The 26,753-nt window shown below is 43.6% G+C and overlaps 4 protein-coding genes across 6 annotated transcripts in view; 3 read left to right on the top strand and 1 right to left on the bottom strand.

Moving 5' to 3' along the window:
• col4a2 (collagen, type IV, alpha 2) overlaps window positions 1–10,971 on the top strand; it is a 49,031-nt gene extending 38,060 nt beyond the window's left edge. For all 3 annotated transcript variants that reach the window (XM_084023413.1, XM_084023411.1, XM_084023412.1), the window contains 19 exons: window positions 109–270; window positions 358–528; window positions 660–803; window positions 914–1,039; window positions 1,128–1,309; window positions 1,497–1,560; window positions 1,664–1,738; window positions 1,831–1,938; window positions 2,026–2,133; window positions 2,222–2,293; window positions 2,823–2,948; window positions 3,117–3,233; window positions 3,706–3,867; window positions 4,846–4,944; window positions 5,033–5,179; window positions 7,095–7,211; window positions 7,536–7,727; window positions 8,471–8,757; window positions 9,712–10,971. In XM_084023413.1, the coding sequence (XP_083879539.1) occupies window positions 109–270; window positions 358–528; window positions 660–803; window positions 914–1,039; window positions 1,128–1,309; window positions 1,497–1,560; window positions 1,664–1,738; window positions 1,831–1,938; window positions 2,026–2,133; window positions 2,222–2,293; window positions 2,823–2,948; window positions 3,117–3,233; window positions 3,706–3,867; window positions 4,846–4,944; window positions 5,033–5,179; window positions 7,095–7,211; window positions 7,536–7,727; window positions 8,471–8,757; window positions 9,712–9,966 (2,714 nt within the window). In that variant the 3' untranslated portion in view covers window positions 9,967–10,971. The remainder of the gene's footprint in view (window positions 1–108; window positions 271–357; window positions 529–659; window positions 804–913; window positions 1,040–1,127; window positions 1,310–1,496; window positions 1,561–1,663; window positions 1,739–1,830; window positions 1,939–2,025; window positions 2,134–2,221; window positions 2,294–2,822; window positions 2,949–3,116; window positions 3,234–3,705; window positions 3,868–4,845; window positions 4,945–5,032; window positions 5,180–7,094; window positions 7,212–7,535; window positions 7,728–8,470; window positions 8,758–9,711) is intronic.
• Window positions 10,972–11,087: 116 nt separating this feature from the next.
• On the bottom strand, window positions 11,088–15,289 carry rab20 (RAB20, member RAS oncogene family). The gene is made up of 2 exons (XM_084023426.1): window positions 14,879–15,289; window positions 11,088–12,197 (listed from the first exon to the last, which is right to left on the bottom strand). The coding sequence occupies exons 1-2, from the start codon at window positions 15,066–15,068 to the stop codon at window positions 11,602–11,604; spliced, it is 786 nt and encodes a 261-aa protein (XP_083879552.1). The 5' UTR covers window positions 15,069–15,289; the 3' UTR covers window positions 11,088–11,601.
• A 1,777-nt stretch (window positions 15,290–17,066) lies between these two features.
• naxd (NAD(P)HX dehydratase) lies at window positions 17,067–22,114 on the top strand. The gene is made up of 11 exons (XM_084023425.1): window positions 17,067–18,150; window positions 18,264–18,710; window positions 18,879–19,029; window positions 19,570–19,615; window positions 19,739–19,827; window positions 20,161–20,269; window positions 20,558–20,608; window positions 20,701–20,805; window positions 20,876–20,996; window positions 21,130–21,253; window positions 21,572–22,114. Exons 1-11 carry the CDS (start codon window positions 17,637–17,639, stop codon window positions 21,720–21,722), a joined length of 1,908 nt encoding a protein of 635 aa, XP_083879551.1. The 5' UTR covers window positions 17,067–17,636; the 3' UTR covers window positions 21,723–22,114.
• Window positions 22,115–22,475: 361 nt separating this feature from the next.
• On the top strand, window positions 22,476–26,395 carry ing1 (inhibitor of growth family, member 1). The gene is made up of 4 exons (XM_084023410.1): window positions 22,476–22,628; window positions 23,708–23,873; window positions 24,917–25,065; window positions 25,719–26,395. Exons 2-4 carry the CDS (start codon window positions 23,735–23,737, stop codon window positions 26,364–26,366), a joined length of 936 nt encoding a protein of 311 aa, XP_083879536.1. The 5' UTR covers window positions 22,476–22,628; window positions 23,708–23,734; the 3' UTR covers window positions 26,367–26,395.
• Window positions 26,396–26,753: the final 358 nt, after the last annotated feature.

The following is a 26,753-nucleotide window of genomic DNA, read 5'->3' as shown; positions in this document are numbered from 1 at the left end:
AGATTATTTCACTAACCTGTGACTTACCTGTATCTTACTGTCAGCATAAGTGGCATAATTTGGAAGATTGAGTTATTATCCAATGTTCCCATTCATCTGTTTCTGTAGGAATGCCCGGCATGCCCGGTATGATCGGCTTCAAGGGTGAGACTGGGCCTCTAGGCCTGCAGGGGGAGGAAGGCAGACCTGGGCCAGCGGGCAAGTACGGATACCCTGGTGATCCTGGGCAAGCAGGTCCACCTGGGCCGCGTGGGAGTACTGGACAGCCAGGTTAGCATGCATGCTGACAAACACTCTCACAGAAATGTCCTTATTCACATCTGACGTCCCTGTTTCTTCTGGCATCCTGCTCACCAGGTTTCACTGGAGAGAGGGGAACTGAAGGAGACCCGGGTCCTCCAGGTCCCATAGGATTAAAGGGCACTCCAGGTACGCAGGGTCAATATGGTTTCACTGGAGAGCCGGGCCCTTCAGGTGAAGTGGGACTCACGGGTGGAGATGGACATCCAGGACTTCCAGGAATGAAGGGTTTGTTCCTCAGATATTAACCTTGATAATCAAATTAAATACAAGTAAATATCTAATAACATCAAATCTATTATAGTATATTGTCCACTGTTTGGTTTTCTGTGATATCTGATGGTCCCTCTCTGTCTCAGGATACAAAGGGTCTGCCGGCATGGCAGGTTTTGATGGGATCAGGGGTAACATAGGGTTGAAGGGCTTCAGCGGCCTCAGTGGAGAACCTGGGCTGTTGGGTCAAGTTGGCTTGAAAGGAATACAGGGTCCAAGTGGAGAGAAAGGTGAGACCGCTCTGTTCTAAAAGTGTCTGGGGTCCCATCGGGTCTCAAGTGTGTTGTGGTCTGTTGAGACCACCACATAAACTCTGTGACTGACCATCTCTGTCTGCCAGGTGACCGTGGTTTGAGAGGACCACCCGGGGACAAGCCTCATGTCCACCCCCAGATGAAAAAAGACATGAAGGGAGCCAAGGGAGAAGGTGGAGGACATGGAAATCAAGGATTCACTGGGCCGAGAGGTGCGTAGCTACAATCAAAAACCGGTCACTCTGTCCTCCTCACCCCCTCCGTCCTCTCGCGCTTCACTTCCTCTCATCTGTTCTGAAGGTATCAAGGGTATGCCTGGCGTACCGGGCTTCGAGGGAACTCATGGTCTTCCTGGAGACCCCAGCAATAAGAAAGGCCACCATGGAGATCCGGGTGCAGTTGGGCTGCCAGGGATAAAGGGGATGCCAGGACTAACAGGAAATAGAGGAATTGCCGGTTTTGAGGGAATGTCAGGCAACACGGTGAGCAGAGCCATACTGTCAGACATCATTATGCCTTCTGTAGCTCTTGTTGGAGGTTTCTAAAGTCAAAGTGTCTATGCCTGGCTAAATACATGTTCAATACATTTCTCTGATAGCAACGACTCATGCACACATAATATACTCTAATGATGAATTCCAAATCAAATGCTCATATGTTACTTTTCAGGGGGGTAAAGGAAGCCCTGGTGCCTACGGCGCATCCGGAGACAAAGGAAGGAAAGGAATCAAAGGTGCAACATCACATGTTAAACTCCAGACAGATGGACGTCTGGGTGCTCATTATAAAGCGATTGTAATGAAAATATTTTAACCGATAGCAAATTTGGATTACAGGTGAGACAGGCCCACGCGTAGACCTTCCAGGAACCACCGGATTTAGAGGAGAGCATGGTCTTTCAGGAGAACTAGGTACAAACTGTAGCTCATACAGCTTTTATTTCTGCTCAACAATTACAGTCTCACTGGAGGCAGATAAGAGATGTTTAATACCTCCTTTACAGGCCAGAAAGGGTTACTTGGAGTATTAGGGGGACAGGGTTTACCTGGCTTTGATGGAATCGAAGGGAAAAGGGGAGCGGCGGGTGATCCAGGAGTAGCGGGGTACCCAGGTAAGCAAATCCCATTAAGTAAATGTTAAACGAGACATTGTATTGCAATTTTATTGCAATCTTGTGAATGCCATTTTTTTTCTGCAGGCTCCGATGGTCAGACTGGAACTCCTGGTAACCAAGGTCAGAAAGGCTTTGCTGGACTTCCAGGAAAAGATGGACATCCGGGTTTTCCTGGCTTCCCAGGAAACAAAGGTAACCAAACCAGTGCCTTTTCGTTCTTGCTCTTCAAAGTGCATACTTCCACCATGTTCCTCTATCTCATCTATGTGAATGTGTGTAGGTTCCCCTGGCCTGAAGGGTCTTTATGGATTACATGGACTGAAAGGACAAAAGGGTATCCCTGGAACACCAGGTACTCAAACCAGTTCTGTGCACTTTTCATGAAAAATATATACCAGGAATGTTGCCAATTAAATGAGTCAGATGCTACTTTCTTATCAATTGATTACAGCTTAACTGCCCTAAAAATGTATTTTCTCAAACCGCTTCTTACTAAGAATAATGGACTCCAACATGAACATACGACTGTCTGCACATTGCAAGACTGTCTTTGTTATTCCTCATGAGAGATTTCTTTATTCATGATTTTCTAAGGGTTCTTCTTGGGGGTGGGGCTTTGTGGGTAAAAAATATGTCACATCTATTGTGCATCAATCAGGATTTATCAACATTTGATGTGTTAATATCATGCAGTATATGGTTAACGTCTTAAGAAATAACACCTAAATATGTTTCTTCAACTTCAGTTGCTGCTTATTTACTCATTTATATTCAGTATTATATGAAGCCATGCTTTCAATGAGAAGTGACTTGTCTCATTCATACAGTTATGTAAAGACCTCAGAAGTTAGACGTGTGTTTCCTGTTCATATTGTAATCAGGTCTGGATACCACTGGACCAGCTGGGGAATCAGGAGGCAAAGGAGAGAAGGGAGGGGTCGGTGACCCCAACAGCCAACCAGGTGCTCCTGGATCAGTGGGTTTTAAAGGCTTCCAGGGACCTCTAGGTTCGCCATTACTCCATACTCTTCTGCATTCATTCAAAAAGTACTCTCAGAAACCTGCTGAGTTCTGAATAAAAGAACCAATAATGATTCACAGCCACATATAACATATGTTGTAATTGGGTTAAACCATCTTAAGTCTTGAGACAATCCCGTGTTTCGCTTGTTCAGGTGACCGTGGTCAACCTGGACTGCCAGGTTTCCGTGGCCCGGAAGGACCAAACGGAACCCCAGACAAACCAGGACGTAGTGGGGACCCTGGCTCTGTAGGACCTAAAGGGTACCAAGGTGAGAAGATAGAGTTGGGTCAAAGAAAGCCATTGTTAGAGAAACAGAGTGATATTTCTCCACCTTCCTCTTTTTGGTAAACCTTTCATAATTTAGAAAGTGAGTCTGAAATCACTCACTTATTCACTCAGTCACTTTTAAATCTGGATACGATGTGTATCCTGACACGGGTTACGCCACCATATGCATACAGAACATTTTTTAAAACGTTTTTTTTTAGAACGGTGGATCTGCATTCGTCACAGTAACAGCCAACATCACAGCAGTGCTTTTTTACATTGCGATACTCAAGTGTATTAATATTTTTCGTTTCAGTTTTAAGAAAGAAAGTCAGTTACATTTCATTTGATCAACAAGATTTTGCAGATTTTATTGGGTGCATGGATGTTTTAAATTATATATTAAGGTAAATAAATCACTGAAAGATTATTGATTATCTTATCTGACTAACCCTAAATGATTTGTTTCTCAGGTTTCCCCGGAGCCCGAGGATTTCCTGGTGGGGATGCTACCCCTGGAGAAAAGGGTATATCAGGATTGAATGGGTTTCCTGGCGTCCCTGGTAGGAAAGGATTCAACGGAGATCGAGGTTCATTCGGAGACCGGGGGCAACATGGTGTTTCTGGGAAGAAAGGTAAGCATGACGTTTTTCATCTTTCCAAGGATAAGCCTTTAAAAGTAGCTTGAGATGAAATGACGAGTGAAAGCTTTGCAGATCTTGAACTTATATTGTTTTTTCCAGTCATGGATGATAATGATGATTTATAGTTGGAACAAATAATAAAATGTCTCTTGTGACACTGGCAACAATATGACAATAGTCTCTTTAATAATTTGGCTTTGGAATGTACAGTATCACTTACTGCTGCTTTACACTGGAACTATAAGAATTACTGGCAGTTCAGTTGAGTTAACAGCATTGTCTTTAAAACAGACGTTAGTAGGAGCTTGCATTGGTGAGGTCATAGTGTAGGACAAACAGGACAACATTCAACACAGCATACTAATAAAACGATGAATGAATTAAACATACATATTAAAATATTAGCTATGATGAACTAGAAATATATAACTCATACCTTAATACCATACTTTAAGAATGTACAATATCACATACATCAGTAAATACTTGAGTCCTAAAAAAGGCAGTTATGGCTCCGCCTTTGGCTTAGTGGTAGTGACATGAAGTCATGTGACCATGGTTTAGTTCATTTGTAACTTTAGCTTTGTACTTCGGGAGAATGCATTTACACTATTTGAAATGTAAATGCATTTGTGAAGATGATCTTTTAAATATCAGAAACGAGAGTTTATAGAGCTTATTTTCTGCAATAATCCAAAATCCAATTTAAAAATCCTATCAGCTTTTTGTCGAAGGAACCAGCTATGCTAACTTCTGCGGTAAACCTACAACTTTCTTTTATTGCAAAGAAATACACGAGCTGAAAAGAAAATGCACCATTGAGAGCTGAAAGGGGGAGTAATACATGCTCTGCTGGCATTCAACCAATAATTATGTCCAGGCCTGTAAAATCGTATTAATGCACCTGTGATAATATGATCACCAGCTACAGTCTGTGTCCAACAATCTCGTCATGCTTGTTTCTTACAGGAGGGAAAGGAGAGCAAGGAGTGATGGGTGATCCTGGTGCCACTGGTGTGAAGGGAGAAAGAGGGCCAGCTGGTGCAAAAGGAAACACTGGAGCTCCAGGTCATTAAGGCACTTTCACCTTATATACAGACTTGTTACCAGATGAGTGCTTTTTTTGTCTGGGTCATAACATGCTTCTGTGCTGCAGGTTTCCGTGGGTTCCCGGGAAACCAGGGTCCTCTTCCAATTCCCATCACAATTCCAGGAGAAAGGGGCCCTGACGGACAGTGGGGTATCCAAGGACCGTCAGGGGTCAAAGGGGAACCAGGGCCACATGGCCCCCCTGGTGATGCAGGTTAGTTATTCGAATTAAACAATTATTTATTACTACAATTTGTTGTTTAGCATCCCAAAGTAAAATGTCCGGCTCAGAAAAATAAACGGTCTTCGGCGCTGGAAGTGGTGCTGCTGCAGCACCCTCTTTTTTCCTGTAGGCCTATTGTATAACTGCAATGGAAATTAAAGACACAAATACACTATCAAAATATGTTTTATATGTGTGATATAAACGGTGTGAATCTGCATCGCTACATCCTCGCCCCCCTCCCCTATGAAATGGCTGCATCATCACGTTCCTGCATTATTATAAACTACAGTAACCTGGTAAACATCTATACGCTGCCTGACTCCCTCGTCCTCTCCTCGTCCTCTCCTCGTCTACTCCTCACCCTCTCCTTGTCCTCTCCTCTCCCTCTCCTCGTCTACTCCTTGTCCTCTCCTCATCCCGCCCTCTCCTTGTCCTCTCCTCGTCCTCTTCTCATCCTCTCCTTGTCCTCTCCTTGTCCTCTCCTCGTCCTCTTCTCATCCTCTCCTTGTCCTCTCCTTGTCCTCTCCTCGTCCTCTCCTCTCCCTCTCCTCGTCTACTCCTCACCCTCTCCTTGTCCTCTCCTCTCCCTCTCCTCGTCTACTCCTTGTCCTCTCCTCATCCCGCCCTCTCCTTGTCCTCTCCTCGTCCTCTTCTCATCCTCTCCTTGTCCTCTCCTTGTCCTCTCCTCATCCTCTCCTCGTCCTCTTCTCATCCTCTCCTCACCCTCTCCTTGTCCTCTCCTCGTCCTCTCCTCGTCCTCTTCTCATCCTCTCCTCGCCCTCTCCTCGTCCTCCGCTCGCCTTGTCCTCTCCTCGCCCTCTCCTCGTTCTCTCCCTGTCCTCTCCTCCACTCCTCACCTTGTCCTCATCCTCTCCTCACCTTGTCCTCAACTTGTCCTCTCCTCGTCCTCTCCTCACCTCGTCCTCATCCTCTCCTCACCTTGTCCTCACCTTGTCCTCGCCTCGTCCTCTCCTTGCCTTGCCCTCTCCTCGCCCTCTCCTCACCCTCTCCTCATCCTCGCCTCGTCCTCTCCTCGTCTTGTCCTCTCCTCGCCTTGTCCTCTCCTCGCCCTTGCCCTCTCCTCGCCCTCTCCTCACCCTCTCCTCATCCTCGCCTCGTCCTCTCCTCGTCTTGTCCTCTCCTCGCCTTGTCCTCTCCTCGCCCTCTCCTCATCATCTCCTCATCCTCGCCTCATCTTGTCCTCTCCTCGTCTTGTCCTCTCCTCACCCTCTCCTCGTCCTCCGCTCGTCTTGTCTTCTCCTCGTCCTCTCCTCGTCCTCTCCTTGTCCTCTCCTCGTCCTCTTCTCATCCTCTCCTCACCCTCTCCTTGTCCTCTCCTCGTCCTCTCCTTGTCCTCTCCTCATCCTCTCCTCGTCCTCTCCTCTACTCCTCACCTCGTCCTCATCCTCTCCTCGCAGTTCTCATGCATTTGCTCCGTGTTGTTGACATTGTAGCCGCTGTGGCTGCGTCGTCATACAGTATGTTGATGTTCTAAAATGAGGGTTTGCCCTGCCATTGCCCTGCGTAAAAACAACTTCTGAATGAGCTGACGCACAGTCCAGCACAGGGGGATCTGGTTGTTTTCTTAATCTGCTCTTTGATTTACAGAATATAATTTTACAGGGCAAACATTCCCAGAAGAATGAAATCTTCAGACCAAGGCTGTGATATAATAACATAAATATTCAACTATAGCAAGTCTTGTCTTTTAGAGGCATTTGGTGCATTATTTGGAGTTAAAATTGCATAGATCTACAAACAATTAGTTGTTAATAACTATATATATATATATATATATATATATATATATATATATATATATATATATATAATGAAAGCAAAAAAGTACCCCCAACTCCGACAGACCTCCAGCGTCCTTGATGCGTATCCTCTTTCTGTACAGGTTTCTTTGGACCCAGTGGGCAGAAGGGCATGCCTGGGATTAGTGGCAGACCAGGAACACCAGGATTCCGTGGAGAGTATGGACAATCGGGCCACCCTGGCCTGCAAGGCATGGAAGGTGCGTCTGACACTGTGAGGCAGCCTAGGATTAGGGTTAATAAGCCTGGATTAAAGGATTTAAAGTAGGTGGCGACTCCTGAGCAGGGAACCAGTTACCGAGAGGGTTTTCATTATTATTGTTGTTTGTGAAAGTTGCATTAGTGAAGGAATAAGCATTATCAGCATTACGCTGGGGACTGAGTTCCTCAAGGTCTGTTTATATGAACAAAGTCTAACTGGTTGCATGATACATATCCTAACCATCTTACACAGTGCTGCATGTATGAGTATGTGTGAATGCATGATGGAATTCCTAATTAATGAATTCCTCACTCCTCAATAGGTCGCCGTGGCAACCCTGGTATCCCTGGGTTACCTGGTATGCCGGGCCGTAGCGTCAGTGTGGGTTACTTGCTGGTGAAACACAGTCAAACAGAGCAGACGCCCATGTGTCCCGTGGGGATGTCTAAACTGTGGGACGGCTACAGTCTACTGTACTTCGAGGGCCAGGAAAAGGCCCACAATCAGGATCTTGGTGAGTCCGGGTGTGAACTGTGAAAGCGTTGTGCAGTACGTTAATCTTCTCAGTGACTACCATCTCAAAACTCCTGTAGGGTACAAGCATGATTCTCCTCCAGGGATTGTGTTAATGGGTTAGACTGGAGGTCAGTGCAGCGTGAGTTTGTTACAGTACAGTCCTGTCAGAACAGACATTGTGATCCAATGAAGCAGAAGACATTCCAGAGCAGTCTGGCTCATCAGAGCTCGCTGCTGGCGGAGTTTGATTCCGGGCCATTTAGAGCAGCTGGTGTCCTTACTATTCAATTTCAAATCGAGGCGTACTGGCAGGATGGGGCTGAAAAAGAGAAAGTGAAAACACACTTAACTATAAATGGACTTGATTGATGACAGAAAAGGTCGTACATGTTTTTTATTCCACTTTCTCACGGTCATCTCTTGAGCTCTCGGGCAGCGCCAGCAGTGTTCTCAGTTGTGATATATACTGTAATCCTCTCCCCTGCTTGTCCTCGCCTCCTCGAAGTCTAATTCAATTGGGTCTTCAGTTCAGGGCTTTCTCAGGACTTTTCAGTTTAATCAGAATTTGTCTCTAAATGAATGAACATGAGAGCAAGAAGACATCTTAATAGGAAATCTCTTTTTGAAGATCTGCTTTCATTTTGTGTGAAATTCTAAAGAACAGAAAAATTATCATTATTAAATATCTCCGTATTTAATGCCATTTATTCGTAATGTCCTCCGGTTGTTTGTCTTCTCTAGGTCTGGCTGGCTCCTGCCTCCAACGCTTCAACAGCATGCCCTTCCTCTACTGCAATCCTGGAGACATCTGTTACTACGCCAGCAGGAATGATAAGTCCTACTGGCTGTCGACGACCGCTCCTCTTCCCATGATGCCCGTCGAAGAGGGAGAGATCAAGCCGTATATCAGCCGCTGCTCAGTATGCGAAGCGCCATCGGTCGCCATCGCCATCCACAGCCAGGACATCACCATCCCACAGTGTCCGGCGGGCTGGCGCAGCCTGTGGATCGGCTACTCCTTCCTCATGGTGAAGTTCCTACCAGACAACTCGGTTTAATAAGCAACATTTTAACCATTGTTATCATTTCGTTGTCAATAGTGAGACCTTGATACACCAAAACAAGAGACAATGGTTGATGGGATTTACAGGCACTATCTATTTTCAGATTACTTATCATGGGTAATCATGGGTACTACGACTCAGCTTGTATTAGGAGCTTTGGGAAGTTAAAAAAAGGGAATGTGGAGATGCAAGTGTTTACTAGAGAGGGTCTCATGAAAAAGCCCCGTCAAGCATTTTTAAGCTTGACAATAGTAAATTGTTTGAGATCCATTTAGGCTTACATTTCCCATAACAATATGCTTCTCGTTACAAAGAGGTTGCCACCTCCCCCTCCACCAAACCACTATTGTGGTTTGGGATTTTGTTTCCTGTTTTTCATTCATTTTGGGCCACATTATCTGCTATAGCAAAAAAAAATCCTCTTTGTTATGTAAGAACATTGTCCTCCTACTTTGTGCTATGAAGGAATATGTATTTGCATGATAGAGCAATCCAACTTGATAATAATCAGTGTAGTTTGTTTGGGAAGATATTTTATGTTTTTGTAATCGTAATTGTTTAAATGGGACACAGATTGATAAGGCTTCATTATTTCTCAAAATAGCTTGTGGCATTTTGGTTTTTAGCAAACGCTTCTCAAGAGTAAATTGTGTATTTGTATTTGGTATTAGTATTTTCAGATGTGGATTTGGTGTCCCGATGAGGATTTATGGCAGCAGGACGATGTGTTATTAAGTTTATTCTCTTGTTCGTTGAAGATGTCACCCAACACAACAGTGCCATTCATTCATTGTTGGTTTTTGGTCTTTTCCTGGGATTTCTTGACTAAAAAAAAAAAAAAAAACACAATATTGCAAATGGTGTACATTTAACTTCACACCTGCCTCATATCTCCCCCTCTCACCCATGTCTCCACAGCACACAGCAGCAGGAAATGAAGGCGGAGGTCAGTCCTTGTCGTCGCCTGGCTCTTGCCTGGAGGACTTCCGCACAACGCCGTTCATCGAGTGCAACGGAGCCAAAGGCACATGCCACTACTTTGCTAACAAGCAGAGCTTCTGGCTAACCTCCATAGATCAGTCGTTCCACAGTGAGCCGTCAGCAGAGACGCTCAAAGCGGGCCAGCTCCTGTCACGCATCAGCCGCTGCCAGGTCTGCATGAAGAACTTGTGAGGGACTCGACAGCGACGCTGACGCAAACACCGTATTGGTCTAGTTCCGTCTCTCTATGCAAATATACTAAACCAAACAAAAGGGGATCTGAAACACCGTTTAGATCAATGTCAAACTTTCCCCCCGAGCCACAGAGCTCAGACATGCAATGACTGTGATGCCTTGAGCGAAATGTCCCATTGTAGATAAACCAAGAGAAGCCCCATAATGAAGTCAACAGCATTATGGGAAAGCAAGTATTTTTGTGTTAAATGTGGATTGGTGCTTACTGTTTAACTTATTACCTCAGCTACAATGACGAATTGATAAAGACCGTACACTACAGCTGAACCAAAGACACCCATGTGTATGCACTGCTTTAGTTTATCCATCTTGTTTTTTTCTTTAGGGTATACAGCCCACCATAAAGCCACTAACACTGCTTCTCGGTCAACCAAACCAACGATCGTTGGCTGATACTATTGACAGTATTATCCTGTTTTTATTCCAATGCTCTTACAAAACATTTTTTTTTATAATAGGACAGTCTTTTCAAGCTGCCTTTTCAATTTTATGCATTTATGCACTATTGCAAAATCGTCTATAACTCTTCATTTCTCATCCAACATGTTCACACAATGCACTGATTCTTTTTGTATTTATACCAGCTGAATGAACTTGACCCTCGCTCCTCCCTAAGAGTTTAAACACATCTTATCTAATACTACTCATGCCACAATCATTTTCCTTTACAAACCTACTAATTATTGAACTGCCGACAGGACAATGCAAACAGCTCGGATCAAAGGTCTGACTTTTATAAATCCATGCTGTGGTCACTGATCCTGGATATTATACAAGTTACAAAGCAGGTCAAATGTTCTATTTCACCTCGATTTGCCTTTTTTGGAAATCTGCATTTTGATTAGACTATATCTGAGAATATACTGACTGACTTTCATTTTGGTAATTTTCATAAGATTATTTCATTGGATTGTAAAATTAAATATTGTTTGTTATACTTCCGATTGTGTCATTTTACTCTTACAAGCTAAACCTTATCTATTAAATAAATGTTATGATGAGAGTTTGCTTAAAAATTCAAATAGGTTTATTAACTATTTACACTCATTAGAAAGCTCCAAATGTGCATATAAAATATAAAGATCAGTGTCAACGCTAGTAACAGAGGCTTAAAGAAAACAAAAGTGTGATTTGTGGAAACCTTAAAAATACAACTATAATAAACATGATGCAATGTGCCACCCACCTAACATTTAGTGCTGTTAAATCTGTGACATTCTCAATCCAACTCATTGACAAAAAGCAGTGATCGACTTCTTATGAGTGTTTTTTGACCAGACGCATCTTTGGGATACAAGCGTGTATTCAGACGATGCGGTGGATGGTTGCAACATTACGAAGCGTAGAGCGCAGCACGTGATTATTTCCCTCCTTAAAATGTCAGAGGACACTATGAACACTATTCTTCTGATGGAAACAAAAATGTGCATGTGTTACAGGGAGATCATTAATGCCATTGGGCCTCAATCAAGGCAAACAAGTGGTACCATCACAGTATGTTTTTGGTGCGCAGGCCAACCTCTTGATTGTCCTGTTAAAAACAAGTCTCTGCTGATTGCAGCCTCTAGGCCCCTAGCAGCATCTGGCCCGCTTGCTGCTGCCCCCCCTGCACTCCTCCAGGTCCACCGTAGGAGACTCCTGGTTCTCGTTCCTCTTCCTCAAGATGGAAGGCACCACTAAGTCGAATAACGCCTCAAACAGCTTGTCCACATTGTAGCCCGTCTTGGCGCTCGTCTCGAAGCACATCTTCTCTGCGGGCAGGCTGCTCTTTTCCTCCAGCCCCTTGTAGCGCAGTATTCTCTCATAAAGAGCCGCCGCATCTTCAGGGGTGACCTGCTTGTTCAGCGCCAACCCAGACAGGGAAGCGGGGGAGGCCGGGGGTGTGGGGCAAGCAGGCGGCACCTGTGGTCCTGTCCTCTCCTCTTCACACTCAGTTCGGTCCTCGGACGCCACGTCGGAGTCCTGGAACAGCTGAGCTTTAGGATCTGCGAGATCGGCCTTGTTGCCCACTACAGCGTAGATGCAGTCGTGGTTAGCGGTATCAGTCAGGGACAGGAAGCGCTCCTCCAGCTCGGCCAGGGTCTGCCAGTTGGTGACGTCATAAGTGAGGATGATGGCGGCGGCACCTCGACAGTACATGGAGCCCAACCCGTGGAACTGTTCACGACCTGAGGAGACAGAGAGGGGGTCAACGGAGTGCGACTCAACTCAACTTGAACCCCCATCAACACACTGGAAAACAGCCGTACTGTTTGAACAGCGCTGCAGAAGGAGACGCAGCACAGAGAGAAGTTGTGCAAGACGGTCACAAGCAGTTTCAAACAGAAACAACCTTTGTTGTTGAAATATGCAGCATTCTTGAAAAGGCACATTGTGTGTGAACACTATGCCAATGGGGGCGTCCATTGAATAATACTCAGTACCACATTATCAGGTACAACTAAGTTTGTGGATGAACTGAATGTTTTGTCCATAAAATGTCAGCAAATTGGGAATAATATCACCATTAACATTTTAAACATCTTTAAAGTAAATTTGTTTTACCCAACCAACAGTCAAGGTATTGAGTTTATTATTATACATGAAATAAAAAGAGAAATGTTCTTCTTTTGGCTTGAAATACAACTGGAACGATTATTTGATTATTGAAAGAGTTTGCGGTAATGTCGTGTCAGGCGACTAACTGATTAATCAGCTGAGAAGAGTTCATTACACTAATTCATCAAATACCTTCTGGACTATTTTGGGATACACTGAAGATCTGAAGTAGCAAGATTTCTATTTTATTTAATTTTTTTAAACATTATTGGCTGAAGTGACAAAAATGTAACTCAGTCCTCCTTGTCCTTCTGGAAATTGATCCGGTATATACATTTGGAACGGCTCGGTTAAAGTATGGCGAGTCACGTCTTCCTTTCCCAGACCTGTCATGTGACTATTAAGAGGAACATAGCAGGCAGCTTAAATGCCTTCGTGAGGCTTTGAAGTTAAACTGAAAAGGGGCATTATCAGTGAGGAAAATAAGCAACGGGCTGTTTTCAATGTGCTGAGCCATACATCTCACGGGTTTTAGTACAAGCCTCGTAACTGCCTCTCTCCCGAAGCTTTGTGGCCGACACTGATAGGACTGCAGCATTGAAATGACTCAGCAGCACTGATCCGGCATTTCTCTAGCACAGTGACTGAATGCAATGAACACGACAGCCTCCTGTCAGAGGTCATGGAGTTAGGGGAACACAGACAGGAAATGTCTAACTGGTGACACGGTCAGCTTTTCCTTATCTCTGCGGCTCACCAACTACTTTTGTGCTGGGTGTATTTTCCATTGGGTTTACTGTAATTCATGTAAGCTTATTCAGCAGCAATAACTAGATGATGAATCACCAAATTAATCCTGCCATAGCCAAAATAAATACCCTAATTAGTGTATTTAAGAGAAAATCTGAAAAGTCACTATGATCCGGGCTACTTAGGGATAGAAGTTCTAGAAAGGCCTCAGTTTGTGTGTTTTTGACTAATATATATAATTACAGTAAATTTGAGTTAGCCAACAGTCCATTTGATTTAATCCAACGTCACATAAAGCCGTGTTTTCCTCTCTTTCACAACACCATCATTAACTTCATCAGGGTTTTTTTTTCTTTTCGAAATAACTGAAAACAAATTCAACAACAAGTGTAATTTTAGATGCTTTCGATTAAGGTGGAAGTGGTTTAAATTAATGTGGAACTGTCTGGCTTTTGTGAAATCATTAGCAGTGAAGGTTATTTCTTAACCCTCCATCTTGGCCAACTGTACATCATTTTTTTATGTAATGTGTGTGTGTTAGTTTACTGCAGAAGTACGCAGACGACAGTAGCCTTGATTGGGTCAGATTAGTCCAGTATTGAGCAATATGACACAAGAGAAAGCACACAGTGCACTAAAACATGTTAAGGCACAAACAACATATATTTTGAATTAAGCAGCGTTAAGGCAACTACAGAATAATATACAGGCTCTCGAAGTGTTTGTTGAGGTAGAAGGTGTTTGTATTGGGTGATTGTTTTTTTGGGGGGGGGGGGGGGGGGGTTTGCTTACGCATAACGCCATAAAAAGGGCAACAAATGTATTTTAGTATATGAAAATAACCAGCTTAAACTAGAACAAACAATTACTTTCATCAATAATAAATATTTCACTCTTTACGATGAAGGAACTTCATGATACTTTGTTCTACAATATAGTACCATTTCTGACACGTTTACTGAACCCAAATTTGCAGAACAAGAAGTATATGAGATTTATTTGATGAATGTTTGATTTTAAAAAAAGGAAGTGACTAATTTATTGTTTTGACTAAGTGACCAACAGATATTTTCCCAGGCATAGTCTCCTTTTAACCAATACATTGAGTTGTTTGTATCCTAAACTGTTTTTTATTTAATTCGGTTAAACTACTATATACTATACTATAGTATACACTATATACTATACATGGCATGGTAATGATTACAGGTTCTGACGTCTGTAGATTAGACGATTGTCCCCTAGAATCAAGTGATCAAATCAAGGGGCCCTGGTATTACTTAAAAACAAGTATTGGGAGTAGTATTTTGAAGCCGTTTATAGGGTTATTTAGTATGATAGGAATGTATATGACGTGGTATTGTTAATAGTTTCATCACTTAAACTATAGTAAATATGCGAGAGAGTAACATATAAATAGCATCTGTAGAGTCTGTAGCGACCGGGCGGTCACATGCCAGTGATTGCCTCAGGTGGTGAGGTCACGTTATCAGGTAAACATGGCTAAATAAACAGAAGAAGTTTCACCGTAAACGGTGGGTAAAGGTGGGGGTGGTATTACCGGCAGTGTCCCATATTGAGATGTTGTAAGGTCCCCACTGTTTGAGGAAGAACGCCCCTCCGACGGTGCTGATGGTGTCTTTGAACCTCCTCTCCGTGTACCTGTGGAGCAGCGACGTCTTCCCCACGTTCATGTCTCCCAGCAGAACAACCTTCACGTCCGGCTTCTTCATCTTCGACACCTCGGGCATGTTGTGGTGGGTTTTTTTTTTTGTTCCCCAATCTCACTCGTAAAACAAAACAAAAATGGATTTAAATCTAGCTCGTAAAATTAATATCAGGCTGGTCGCGAATTCCGCTGACCAACGCCATTTTTTATGAACGACAGTTGATTTGTGTGCGCGTGGCTGTCCGGTGTCGGTTCACCCTCAATCTGTTGTTCGCCTACGAAACTTCAAAAAGTAACCGAGGTGAAACAGGAACTAGGTGAAGAGCTGACACTGGGCTTTTTAACCCGAGCTGCGCCTTTCAGGTTCAGGCAGGCAGGGTCCCGCCCCCAGATGTGACGTCTATCGTGTTTTGGGTTGGGGTTTTTTTTTATTACAGAATAAAGGAATTTACAGAACAAACAATAATTAGACTTTTTTTTTCTTTTTATCTAGTAGTAGTAGTAGTAGTAGTTTTTTTGTATGCCTTTTCATAGATAGTTCTTTCCCATCTTTTACTGGATAGGAACATTTGCTCAAGCAACTTAAATGTTGAGTAGGTAATTTGGAAAAACCACAGAGATTTTGACGCATTTTTACAATCTTGCCAGTTTTTTATTTCAGAGCATTTAATTTATTCATTGATAATGGAATGTTAGCAGGATTTCAAGTAATATAACAGAAAGTGTTTTCTGAACAGAATCACCTACTCAAGATCATTCCCAGACATAAACGGTTATTTGTGCTGTTAATCTGTTGTGCAATGGGTCCATGTTTACATTTAATGAATAAAGCATTATTAAGGATAAGGATTTGTGCACTGAAAAGTTTGCGCTATGTTTATTTACCTACAAGGCTGAACTCAGGGCTAAATTCCCGATTCTCACACACTATTTTTCAGCCTGGATCTCTCCGGTGGGCGGGTAGTTGTTTTCATGCTGGGACTTGACCGTGAAACACAAAATAAGAAAAATAGATGGAGGACTTTGGTCTCTTGACAAAGAGGCATCAGACTGCGAAAATAACTCTTCAGGACAAGTCAAATGGATTTTCAACTTGAGATAAAGCATACAACTCGGGGCTTACTCCATAACGTCCAATCTGATAAAATGGCTACAGTAGGCTGCATTTTATTCTTTAACACTACCATAAGTAAACGGCACATTTGAATTGACCGATTTTCATCAAAGTTTAAAATTCCAAGTCCTGTACTGCTGCGTTCAAGTACGATGGGGGAAACTTGAGAAGACAGGAGAACACTTCACAATGCTTCTTTCTCTGCTGAGCATAGGACAACAAATGTAAAATCAATTTTACCCAAAAAAGTATGAACTATAAGTTACTTCTTAGTCTCCGATTGTGTGAATGTTGCACTTTCATAAATAACTAATACAATAAAGGAAAAAAATATGTTTTTGTTTTTAATATTTCAAAGTAAAGATATGTAGTGAGGAACAAGTCATGTTTATGAAACACACAGCCCACATGCACAGGCCTGACACTGTAGGCTATATGTAAACATGATATGTAAAGATGCTCACACGTGTGTTTTCAAGCATATTTGAACATATTAAGGATAACCTAATATACTGGATTAAATTAGTGGAACGTGAATTCGCCTCATGCGCCAACCATCACCTAGCGGCCATTAGAAGAAGTCCTCTTAGCCACTTCCGCTTTGGCTGCTCAGCTGTGGGAGCTGCGGCTTGACTGCGATTCAACCTATTTGGGTGTTGGAGTTTACGAGGCGTCCTTAAAGGGGTCACAGGTAGTTCCCTTCCTGTACTGGTGCGCTGACCCGATGCGCCTCGTGACCAGGATCGTTAGTGTACAGTGGTCAGCGTTTAAACGTTGCCGTTTAGGTAAGAAGATCTGTGTACAACAGGGGGGAGGGCTGAAGAATGATAACAACATGCCGCAAGAGGTTCAGATGCTCGCCTTTTGCTTTTTCACCGTTGCGCTGTCGATTGCCGTCACATTGCTCTGTTTGAACGAGAAAGGTAAAGTGATTGTGACGTTTTATTTCCGTTGCTACGCGCTGGTAGCAGCTGCGTTGCTAGCTTAGCTACACTTCTCTGCAGTTCGCGGAGTTGACACATTAAAAGTGCTAGTTAGCCGTGTACAAGGGTGTCTCTAGGACCCCGCGGACACCGACCATGGGGCGGAGGAACAGGCGGAGAAAGGTGATGTTACCCCCAGACGACCGATCAGAGGTCAGTTTGAGAAATTACAACAATGGAGGTTGATGTTGTGGAAGGGGCTTGGGACACCGATCCCCAGTCGGTTCGTCTCAAAGTGCGAAGCTACGCATTTAGCTAACGACGTAGTGATAAACATAAACGGCTAGGCTTTAGCTAGCTTATAAAGAGTTGATGTGTACCAGACAGTGTGATGGTCCCCAAGTTGAAAACGGTCATTATAATCCCAACAAGTCCTCCTCGGCTACCTGAATGGCCTGTTGTTGCCGTTTGGGATAGCGGCGCCCCGCGGCTTTGATGCAGCCAAGAGCAAAGACCCAGACCAGACGTCCATTATAATCCGCAGTGTCAACATCTCCATTCAACTCTCGCGGCGCTGCTTTACGGGGTAACCGAGCCCGTGTCCGGACCCGCTATGCTAGCGAACACAACGCGGGGCTTCCTGTGGTCCGACGTGGAGACGAGGACCCTGCTGAACATCTGGGGCGAGCAGGACATCCAGGTGGCGCTGGATGGAAACTTCCGAAACAGCTTCGTGTACCGAGACGTCTCCCGGCGGCTGGCCGCGATGGGGTTCGAGAGGACGCCGGAGCAATGCCGGGTGCGGATCAAGAGCCTCAAGAGACAGTACTTGTTGGCGAAGGAGGGCAACCTGCGGAACAACGGGCAGTATCACAAGATCTGTAAGTTCTATGACACCATGGAGAGGATTTTGAGCAACCGGCCCGCCCTTGACCCCCAGGAGTTCATCGAGAGTGGGGCGGGAGGAGAGGAGGCCGGGGACGGCCTGGAGGAGGATGGAGATGATGCTCAGGACGCATACTCGGAGAGTACGGGGGAGTGTCCGTATCCTGCAGAGACTGAAGTCAAGTTGGAGTACCCCACGGTTCCCATCCCTATTCCAGTGAAAGTGACAGTGGGCAATAACGGTAAGTCCTCCATCCTCATTGGTTCTACCGTGTTTGGCGGTTGTTGTCTTTAACGCCACAATGATTTAACTGTACCATGCATCACAACATGTCTCGCCCCTCTTCACTTTCAGGCACTCCAGTGAGGGCGCAGACCAGCAGCCAGTCGGCCAGCAGCTTGCCGACGAGAACGCCTAAACGGCAGAGGAAGCGGCGCGCCAACTTCCCCATGGAGAAACTGATGGAGCAGTTCCTGGAGCAGAGCGCCCAGGCCGAGGACAACTTCTACCGGATGGAGGAGCAGCGCTTGCAGGCAGAAGACCGCCGCCGGGAAGCCGAACACACCCGGGAGCTGCACATGCTCCAGATGCTCGGCCAGATGTTCTCCAGCATCTCCTCCGCCAGACCCGCCTCCGCAGCCACTCCCTCAAAAACGTCCGCACCTGCCCACGCGCCCGTGTTCTCCGGTGCCTCCCCGTCGCGTGCACGTGGTCAGCCCAGTCTTCTCAGACGCCGTTCACCCCAGACAGACTGTTGCACCCAACAGAGTCAGCCTTTAAACCCAGATCCTCAGCCCTTAGGTATTAGTTTCTGTGCCATGAGCAGCCTGGAGGTGGAAATCAAGGCTCAGTGATTGAGCTGTACAAAGTTTTTCTTTAGTTAGTGGTGGTTCATTCATCAAGCTGTTGTCACCTCGTGTCTAGAAAGAAAAAAACACTTTAAAACTGTCACTTTGTTTGTTCCCTCAGTGTTTGAACGCTACTACACTCTGGGGTCTGCGCCACACAGAGACATGGATGACGACATCCTCTCACTGGTAAAGAGCATCGTGCCTCCGCTGACATCCAAAAAGCACAAGGGACAGGACGGACGCATCGGGATCATCGGTGGATGCCAAGAGTACGGCACACAACTTATCCAACTTGTCATTCACCGAACAAGAGTTTGATTTGTTGTGCTCTAGAACAGAGATCTTCAACGTGGGCTATGGGACCCCTAGGGGGTCCACAGAGATACAGCAGGGGGTCCCCAAATGATTTGATCACAAACTTTTTTTCTTCCAAAATTTAAAAGATGTTCAAATATACACATATATTATAACATCTAATAAGCAAATATAAATGTAAATTTTTGTGTTGAGATTTAGAAATGCCAATATAGAATTACAATATGTGCTATAGATATATGAATCTGTCAACAATTATTATCTTAATGACTTAGCATTGTATACAAACATTACAAATAACTTTCATCTCTGGCACTCAAGGCTGCACGACACATTATTATTGACCGGTTTAATAAGAAACACCATTTTATATGATATGTAATAGGGGGTCCCTCCTCCGGGTCACTATCAGCCAAGGGGTCCTTGGCCTGAAAAACGTTGAAGACCTGCTCTAGAACATTTTCCCTAATTGTTTTCGTCTCCGCCCCCTAAAGCTATACTGGAGCTCCGTACTTTGCCGCCATCTCGGCGTTGAAAGTGGTAAGCAGTTATATCTGGTTGCGCTTCTGTCGGATTCATTATAAATGTTCTCCAGTCTGAATTGATCGGTTCTACTTAAAGTCCGGTTCCTGTGCGGTGACTGAGCCTTTGTCTTGTCTCAAGGGGGCTGACTTGTCTCATGTGTTCTGCACCAAAGATGCTGCAACTGTAATCAAATCCTACAGCCCCGAGCTCATAGTTCATCCGGTTCTGTAAGTAAAGATCCACCTGGACAGGTGTATTATACAGTATGTACATCTCAATATCATTTTTGACAGGATGGCATTCTTTCACGGTGTTTCTATTATTTTGTACGCTGTATCAATGAGAGTAGGCAAGATGACGAAGACACCTGTTTATAATGCAATTCAGCTCAACAGAACCACAAACTACAGAATTGATCATTAAGTTAAATGATCAACGCATACAATTAATAGAGACATAGACACATCCACAAAACATTTTAGCAATGAAATACATGGCTTATTGTTGTGCATTCAAAGACATCTAACACGTGTGTGTGTCTTTTGTGTGTGTGCGTCAAGGGACAGCCCTAATGCAGTGGAAGAGATAGAAAAATGGCTCCCAAGACTTCACGGCCTTGTGGTGGGACCAGGTCTAGGGAGAGAAGACGTATTACTGAAAACAGCCAAGGCACGTGGAACATCTTCTCTCTTCCTTGCACTCAGACTAATTCTCTCAGACCAGCTGCCTGTGCGTGACCACAAAGCCGAACCAAAGTCATATTTTTTCCAGTTGTAAGATGGGATGCAGCGATGCGTCGAAGCGGCGCACAACACAAATCTCATGGTTGTGGCTCCCAAAACGGGCAAACTTTAAACACAATTTCCCAGAAAACATGGGCTTCAGACTCAAAGACTTGAGAGTTGTTAATAAATATAATTTACATTATCTCTAGATAACATTTTTTCTCTCTTTTAGGAGGTGATAGAGAAGTCTAAAGCAAGAGATATACCTATAGTAATTGATGCAGTAAGTTCCAGCTGTTGCACAGATTAAATTTTATTTGCAAAGCTGTACAGTCACTAAGTGTGTGTGTGCTATTTGTTTTTTCCCCCCCAAAGGATGGATTATGGCTCGTTACACAGCAGCCGTCTGTTATTCAAGGGTACCAGAAGGGCATCCTGACGCCTAACTACATGGAGTTCACTCGGCTCTATGAGGCATTGGTGGGTCACTCTGTGAGGTTGATTCATTCAATGACTGATTCTGTGTGTTAAATGTGTGTTTCTGTCTCAGCACCATGAGCCTGTGGACACCAGCGATCATCAGCGCGGCGTCATGCAGCTCAGTGTGGCCATGGGCAACATCACCGTGGTGCTAAAAGGAGAAAACGATCTCATTACAGACGGCACTAAGGGTTGGTGTCAAAGTTTAAAAAATGGTTTTACAGTCAATCATTCACCTTTTTCACTTATCACTACTCTGATATGAATCCTGAGAGACTTTAGAGATTTTTTAATCATTTTATTTTTATTTATTTATTTTTTCAGTGATCTCATGCCGTATTGAGGGTAGTGGGAGAAGATGTGGTGGACAGGGTGATCTTCTATCTGGATCCGTGGGAGTTTTGGCACACTGGGCCCATGCTGCTTCTGCAGCTGGAATGAGCAGAAGGTGAAGTGTATTTTACATACTATGAACTGGGACATACCGGCACTTAATCTTTGTCTGACATGCTAAATAGTGTGGTAGAATAGGTGTTGGAATGCACAGATACATTTGAAGATGTCACCTTGAGGTTTATCAAGAAAATAATTTATAATGAAAATAATCTTTAGTTGCATTGTTATGTATTGTTAATATCATTATGGTAATGTTATGAATCAATTGAGTTAAACCACCAGTATAATTTATTAAAGTGTACAAATAAATATGTTTTTTATGTGTCCACCTGTGTTTCCTAATCTAATGTTTGTTTGTTTTTTCGTCCAGTGTAAATCCATCGGTGGTTGCAGCTTTCGGGGCTTGTTCTCTCACAAGACAGTGCAACAGTCAAGCATTCCAGCGACACGGCAGGTCCACCACCACATCGGACATGATCCAGGAGATCGGCTCAGCCTTCAGAAAGCTATTTGAAAGCTGAAAAGAGCCGAGTGAACATTGTCTTTCAAAAGCTGTACAGAGACATACTCAATTTTGCATTGTTAAAACCTGCTAATATAGCGTTTGGATGGGCTAGTTGAAAAATGTTCTCATCAAGTTGAATTTGAAGGAAGGTTAGAGAGGTGTGGACTCCTTTCAAAGACGGTGATCAAAATCCAGTGCAAAAAAATATATAAAATACACTTGTTTGTGGGTGTTAAATGAACCCTGTAAGAGAAAATGGTCTTCCTTCATTCAAGTATTATGAATGTGTTCACCAAACATGCTGAGGTAACTAACATTTTCACAATCCACCAAAGAAACTGACATAGTTAGATAAATGGGGCCACTGTGAACCTGTTAGAATTTTGAAATAAATAAGATTTCGTTCGAGTGACTTTTTGAGTCCTTGGAAACTCGTGGCAATGTACCCGTGTTGCCACACGGGGGCAGTATTTACTTGGAGCATGGAAACATACCGCTGTCGTGTTTGTTACTGCCAATGCAAGGGACGGAGTGGCCATATCAATTGTAATGATTTCCTTTTTTTTAATAAGAAGAAGAGCACGAGCTCAATGCTGAAAGCCAAGTCGGAACATACATTATTTATTCACGTATGTGGCCGCTTCGTACTTCCCAGGCACTTTAGCCAACTGCTAACCTGTTCCACACTCCAGTCCGGTTGGTGGCGGTAGTGCGCATTTAAGGTGGTTTGCCAACCGAAAAATTCACGCCAAAGATGATGAGAAGCTAACTGCTAACATTAGCTGTTGGGCTCGTAGTTGGACCTTCACCAACGTTACACTAGTAGTCCACTACACACGACCTAGCGTTAGCAACAAGCGCTGCGTCGCGGAGTGTCGGACGTTCGCTAAAGAAAAAAAACATAACCTCGTACCCCACACAGGTAGGCTCGTCCGCAAGACAACTAGATGCGTTTTGTAAAGCGTTGTTGAGTGGTTGTTTTTGCAACGACTTCAGTGTGACTCGTTCAGTAACGCTGTGCGTTAGAAGCTAACAGAAGCTAACTTGGCTAAGGGTTACACTGCAACACATAGATATAAATCAAAGCGCGTAAGAGTTTCGTATTTGTTGCTCGACGGTATAATTTTTGTCACGATTCGTGTAACGTTAGTTTACGGATTGGAAGGGGGTCATTACCGTAAACGTCGTGGTTGAATGAAGTGGCTGTTTCGCTTAGCATCGGTCATAGGAATCTTTGTGTTGACACATCAACGTTTATGTATCGTTGGCTTAAACTTTCAGCGCTATAAACCTAGTTAACGTCACTAGCGAGATCATATTTCGTTGTGTTCGTTTCTTTTAGAGTAAAACTATCTCACACTTGCAAAGAGGAAGAAAGTTTGTAAGGTTAACTGTAACAGTTAAAGGCGTTAATTATCACGACTAAAATTAAAACGCTGGAGCTCAGCAGCTGTCGTTGATGGACAAACTGAGCAGTAAACATTGTTTGTGTTTGTATTTCACGCTAATGTGTCAATTAAGCATTTATCCGACGTTTTTCTAGCGTTGACATTAGCGCATCGGGTAATCTAGCTCCCGTATTTGGCTAACATCGGTGTGATGGTAACGTTACTGCTGCGTTCACTCATTAACAACTTGCCGCCAACGCCACTACGTTAGTCGTCTGAAGTCGCCCGGCGCTTATCCAGACGTTTTCTCCCCGAACCGAGTTGTTTTTCTCGGGCCCATGCTACTACCGGTAGTTATCTCGCTTGTTGGCAGATTCATAGTACACGTAGCAAGCGATTTTTTTTTAGAATGACTGGCTCCAGATCAGTTGCCCCCTCCCCCATTTTCACATTTTGACTATGATCGTTATATTCTTTATTACCGTATTTATACTGGGAAACGCACTATGATGGGTATACCAGAGAAGTTAGATGCGATCTACATGAAGAAACCCGTATTTTAAGATATTGACAGCAGCAATACAAGTTAATGATTTGTTGTGAACATGTGCAGGTGTCCTGGGGTGAAGAGGGATCCGCAATGTTGAACCCGACCAACGGCGACCCGAGCCACGTCGTTGTGAATTATGTGGAGGAGTATTTGGACCTGGTGGAGTCACTACCGTTTGACTTGCAGAGGAGCGTGTCCCTCATGAAGGAAATCGATGCCAAGTATCAAGGTAAAGAATATGGCTGCACAATGAATCACCTTGTTATCTAAATTGCATTTTAAATTATATATTGTAGAGCAGTGGAGATGTCCTGGCCAACACATCATATTTTATAGACTTACATTCCCTCTAATATTGCAAATCTTATCAGTTCTTATCTGTTCAGCCCTAGTAAAGAAAGTTGACGGTTACAAATAATATATTAACATATAGTTACATTATTAGCGTTTACAGATAAACATGTCAAACGTTATGTGGCTGTTATTTCTTAGAAAGTTTCCTTTTAAAGTACTATGTAATTAGGTGCTTATCATAGAGAAAAGCTGGCAGTCTATTTGGTACACATGGCACATACTTCAAAGGAATTCTAGAGCAGCTCCGAGAGTTTGCAGTGATAAGGTAAGGCCAGGAATATAATCTTTGTCTTCCTGTGTGATTGTACACTACCAACGGGCATGCAATTAAGTGCATGTGGAGAGTAAACGTGCATTTCTACATGCACATTTCTTACAAAGACCCCCCCCCCCCCCAAAAAGGAGTCAGTCTCACCTCCTGTCTCCTGTCTAGGTGGCATGCTTGATCAACATGCAGGGTGTAACTTTCACGTTTGTTGACTCCAGACAAATCTTGTTTGGCTCAGATTTGGCTCTTTTCTTACTTCAACAAAAACTATTATCGTTGAGTTGATTGATTTAAATTCTTTATTGACACATGTAAGCATACATATGTACATTGTGTCAAAAGGATAACACAAAAAAAGCCCGTAGGCTGATTTCCATTGTGGACCCTTGGTGAAATCTGAACCCAACAACTACGCTTCTGTTGCTAGTTTATTAGGTACACCAAGCTACAACTAAGGCAGTCTAATGACACGCTGACCCCCTTGTGCAGATTGTTACTCATTCACTGACTAAGCACCCTTCACACCACACAACAACGGTGAAGAAATCTTAATGTTCATATTTCTTTTGTTTGTACTTGTACTAGAATATGTTGAATTTCAGTGTATTTTTACACTTGTTTTTCCCCCCCATCAATTCCTTCTTTGGCAGATGTTCTGAAGGAGCTTGATGATGCTTATGAACGGTATCGCCGGGAATCAGACTCACTTCAGAGGCGAAAGCTTCAGTTATCCATTCAGAGAGCGCTGATTCGCAGTCAAGAGCTCGGAGATGAGAAGATCCAGATTGCCGGTCAAATGGTATGTTAAAAGCGCCCCGCAGCTGTTCATTGGCAAACTTCCAGGTTTGACTTTGTGAGTACAAAGAAGTGCTTTCCTGGAACATTTGTGCTCAGAAAATCTACCCAGAGTAAATAAAAGAGGTTTTATAGACCAACTAAAGGGCCTTTTTGTATCAGGTTGTCTGTTTTGTGCACATTTGCATTTCACTGAAATCAGTACCAGGAAGAACTCCGGATACAAACTATCTTCTTTTGATAGTTACACAGAATTAAATGACATATGACTAAAACAAGATGCAACGTTTCTATAGCAGATGTTATAATTTGAGTGTAAGCATTCCTCTTTATTTAAAACCATTATAAAGCTGTGAATAGTTAATGCTGCAGCACCTCAGGTTATTAACAGAATGTGTAATGTTATAATGCATTATTGAATAAACAAGAAACATGCCTCACCTTATTCTTTTCAGTCTGTTAAATTAGGCAAACCAGGAATGATGCGCATAAAAAGAGCAAAAATATTTATTTTATTTACGTTTCGTTCCTGCAACGATTAACTTCTTTTCACATACAAAACTGTTGATAAAAAATGATATTAGTTTGAACTTAGCAAGTGTTCATCCACATGTACTCCAGAGCTTTACAGTGAAATCCGAATGGTCTTTGTTTCAGGTGGAATTGGTTGAGAACCGAACGCGGCAGATCGACTGGCATTCTGAACTTCTCCTTTCTTCTCAAGAAGTCCCAGAAAGTCACATTCCCACAGCAACATCCATGACAACCACTGCAGCATCCATGTCATCATCATCATCCTCATCGACCACCGTTACGCCAGGCAAAACTGGCCACCACGACAAGAAGCGCGATGAGGTTACCCCAGGCTCAGTTGGTGGAGACAAGGCTGGAGGGAAACGCTCAAGACGTCAGAAGAATGGAGAAAATCGGGAAAGTTATGGGGGTATGGATCACACAGAGGATGCAGGAGTCGGGGCATCCCGGGATAAGAGGGCTAAAACGTCGTCGTCGTCGTCGAAGAAGAAGAAAAGGTCCAAAGGAAAGTCAGAGAGAGAAGTGTCACCCCCAGACCTGCCAATCGATCCAGATGAGCCGACATACTGCCTGTGTGAGCAGGTGTCCTACGGTGAGATGATTGGCTGCGACAACGATGAATGTCCCATCGAGTGGTTTCATTTCTCCTGTGTTGGGCTCCATCACAAGCCCAAAGGAAAGTGGTACTGCCCGAAGTGCAGGGGTGAGAATGAGAAGACCATGGACAAGGCCTTAGAGAGGGCCAAGAAGGAGAGGGCATACAACAGGTAGCTCGCTCTGTCTGGCCCAATGAACATTGTCACATAAAAGAAGTAATTTTATGTCTCGTCTTTGTTTCCATTTACTGTCGACACTGTTTTTAAAAGTAATGATTTGATGAGAGGGATGCTGTAAATAGTTATTTTTGTAACTGTTGCATGGCTGATAAACGAGACTGCTGCCTCCTGGTTTGGATTCTTTGGTAAAGAATGGACACAGTACAGTACAACCTGCATGTAACTTACATCCCCTTCATTTTCACCATGCATGCAACATCGCCCACTCCTTTATATATGCTCAATTCATTAACAAATAAAACATTTCTACAAAAAAAAAAGAATTTAAGAATAGTATTTTATCTTTTTTTGAATATATTTTAAAAATGTGACTTGCATTTTG

The sequence above is a fragment of the Eutrigla gurnardus genome (assembly GCF_963514095.1).
Source record: "Eutrigla gurnardus genome assembly, chromosome: 12".
NCBI lineage: Eukaryota > Metazoa > Chordata > Actinopteri > Perciformes > Triglidae > Eutrigla > Eutrigla gurnardus.
This window is presented reverse-complemented; position numbering and strand designations above follow the sequence as displayed.

Bases quoted from the DNA above. Each gene is read 5' to 3' on its own strand.
- rab20 (XM_084023426.1), bottom strand. From the start codon at position 15,068: ATGCCCGAGGTGTCGAAGATGAAGAAGCCGGACGTGAAGGTTGTTCTG. The intron at 12,198-14,878 runs GTAATACCACCC...CTGTCTCCTCAG, and splicing joins CTCAATATGGGACACTGCCG to GTCGTGAACAGTTCCACGGG.
- naxd (XM_084023425.1), top strand. From the start codon at position 17,637: ATGCTAGCGAACACAACGCGGGGCTTCCTGTGGTCCGACGTGGAGACG. The intron at 18,151-18,263 runs GTAAGTCCTCCA...CTTCACTTTCAG, and splicing joins AGTGACAGTGGGCAATAACG to GCACTCCAGTGAGGGCGCAG. The intron at 19,030-19,569 runs GTACGGCACACA...CGCCCCCTAAAG, and splicing joins ATCATCGGTGGATGCCAAGA to CTATACTGGAGCTCCGTACT.
- ing1 (XM_084023410.1), top strand. From the start codon at position 23,735: ATGTTGAACCCGACCAACGGCGACCCGAGCCACGTCGTTGTGAATTAT. The intron at 23,874-24,916 runs GTAAAGAATATG...CTTCTTTGGCAG, and splicing joins AATCGATGCCAAGTATCAAG to ATGTTCTGAAGGAGCTTGAT. The intron at 25,066-25,718 runs GTATGTTAAAAG...TCTTTGTTTCAG, and splicing joins TCCAGATTGCCGGTCAAATG to GTGGAATTGGTTGAGAACCG.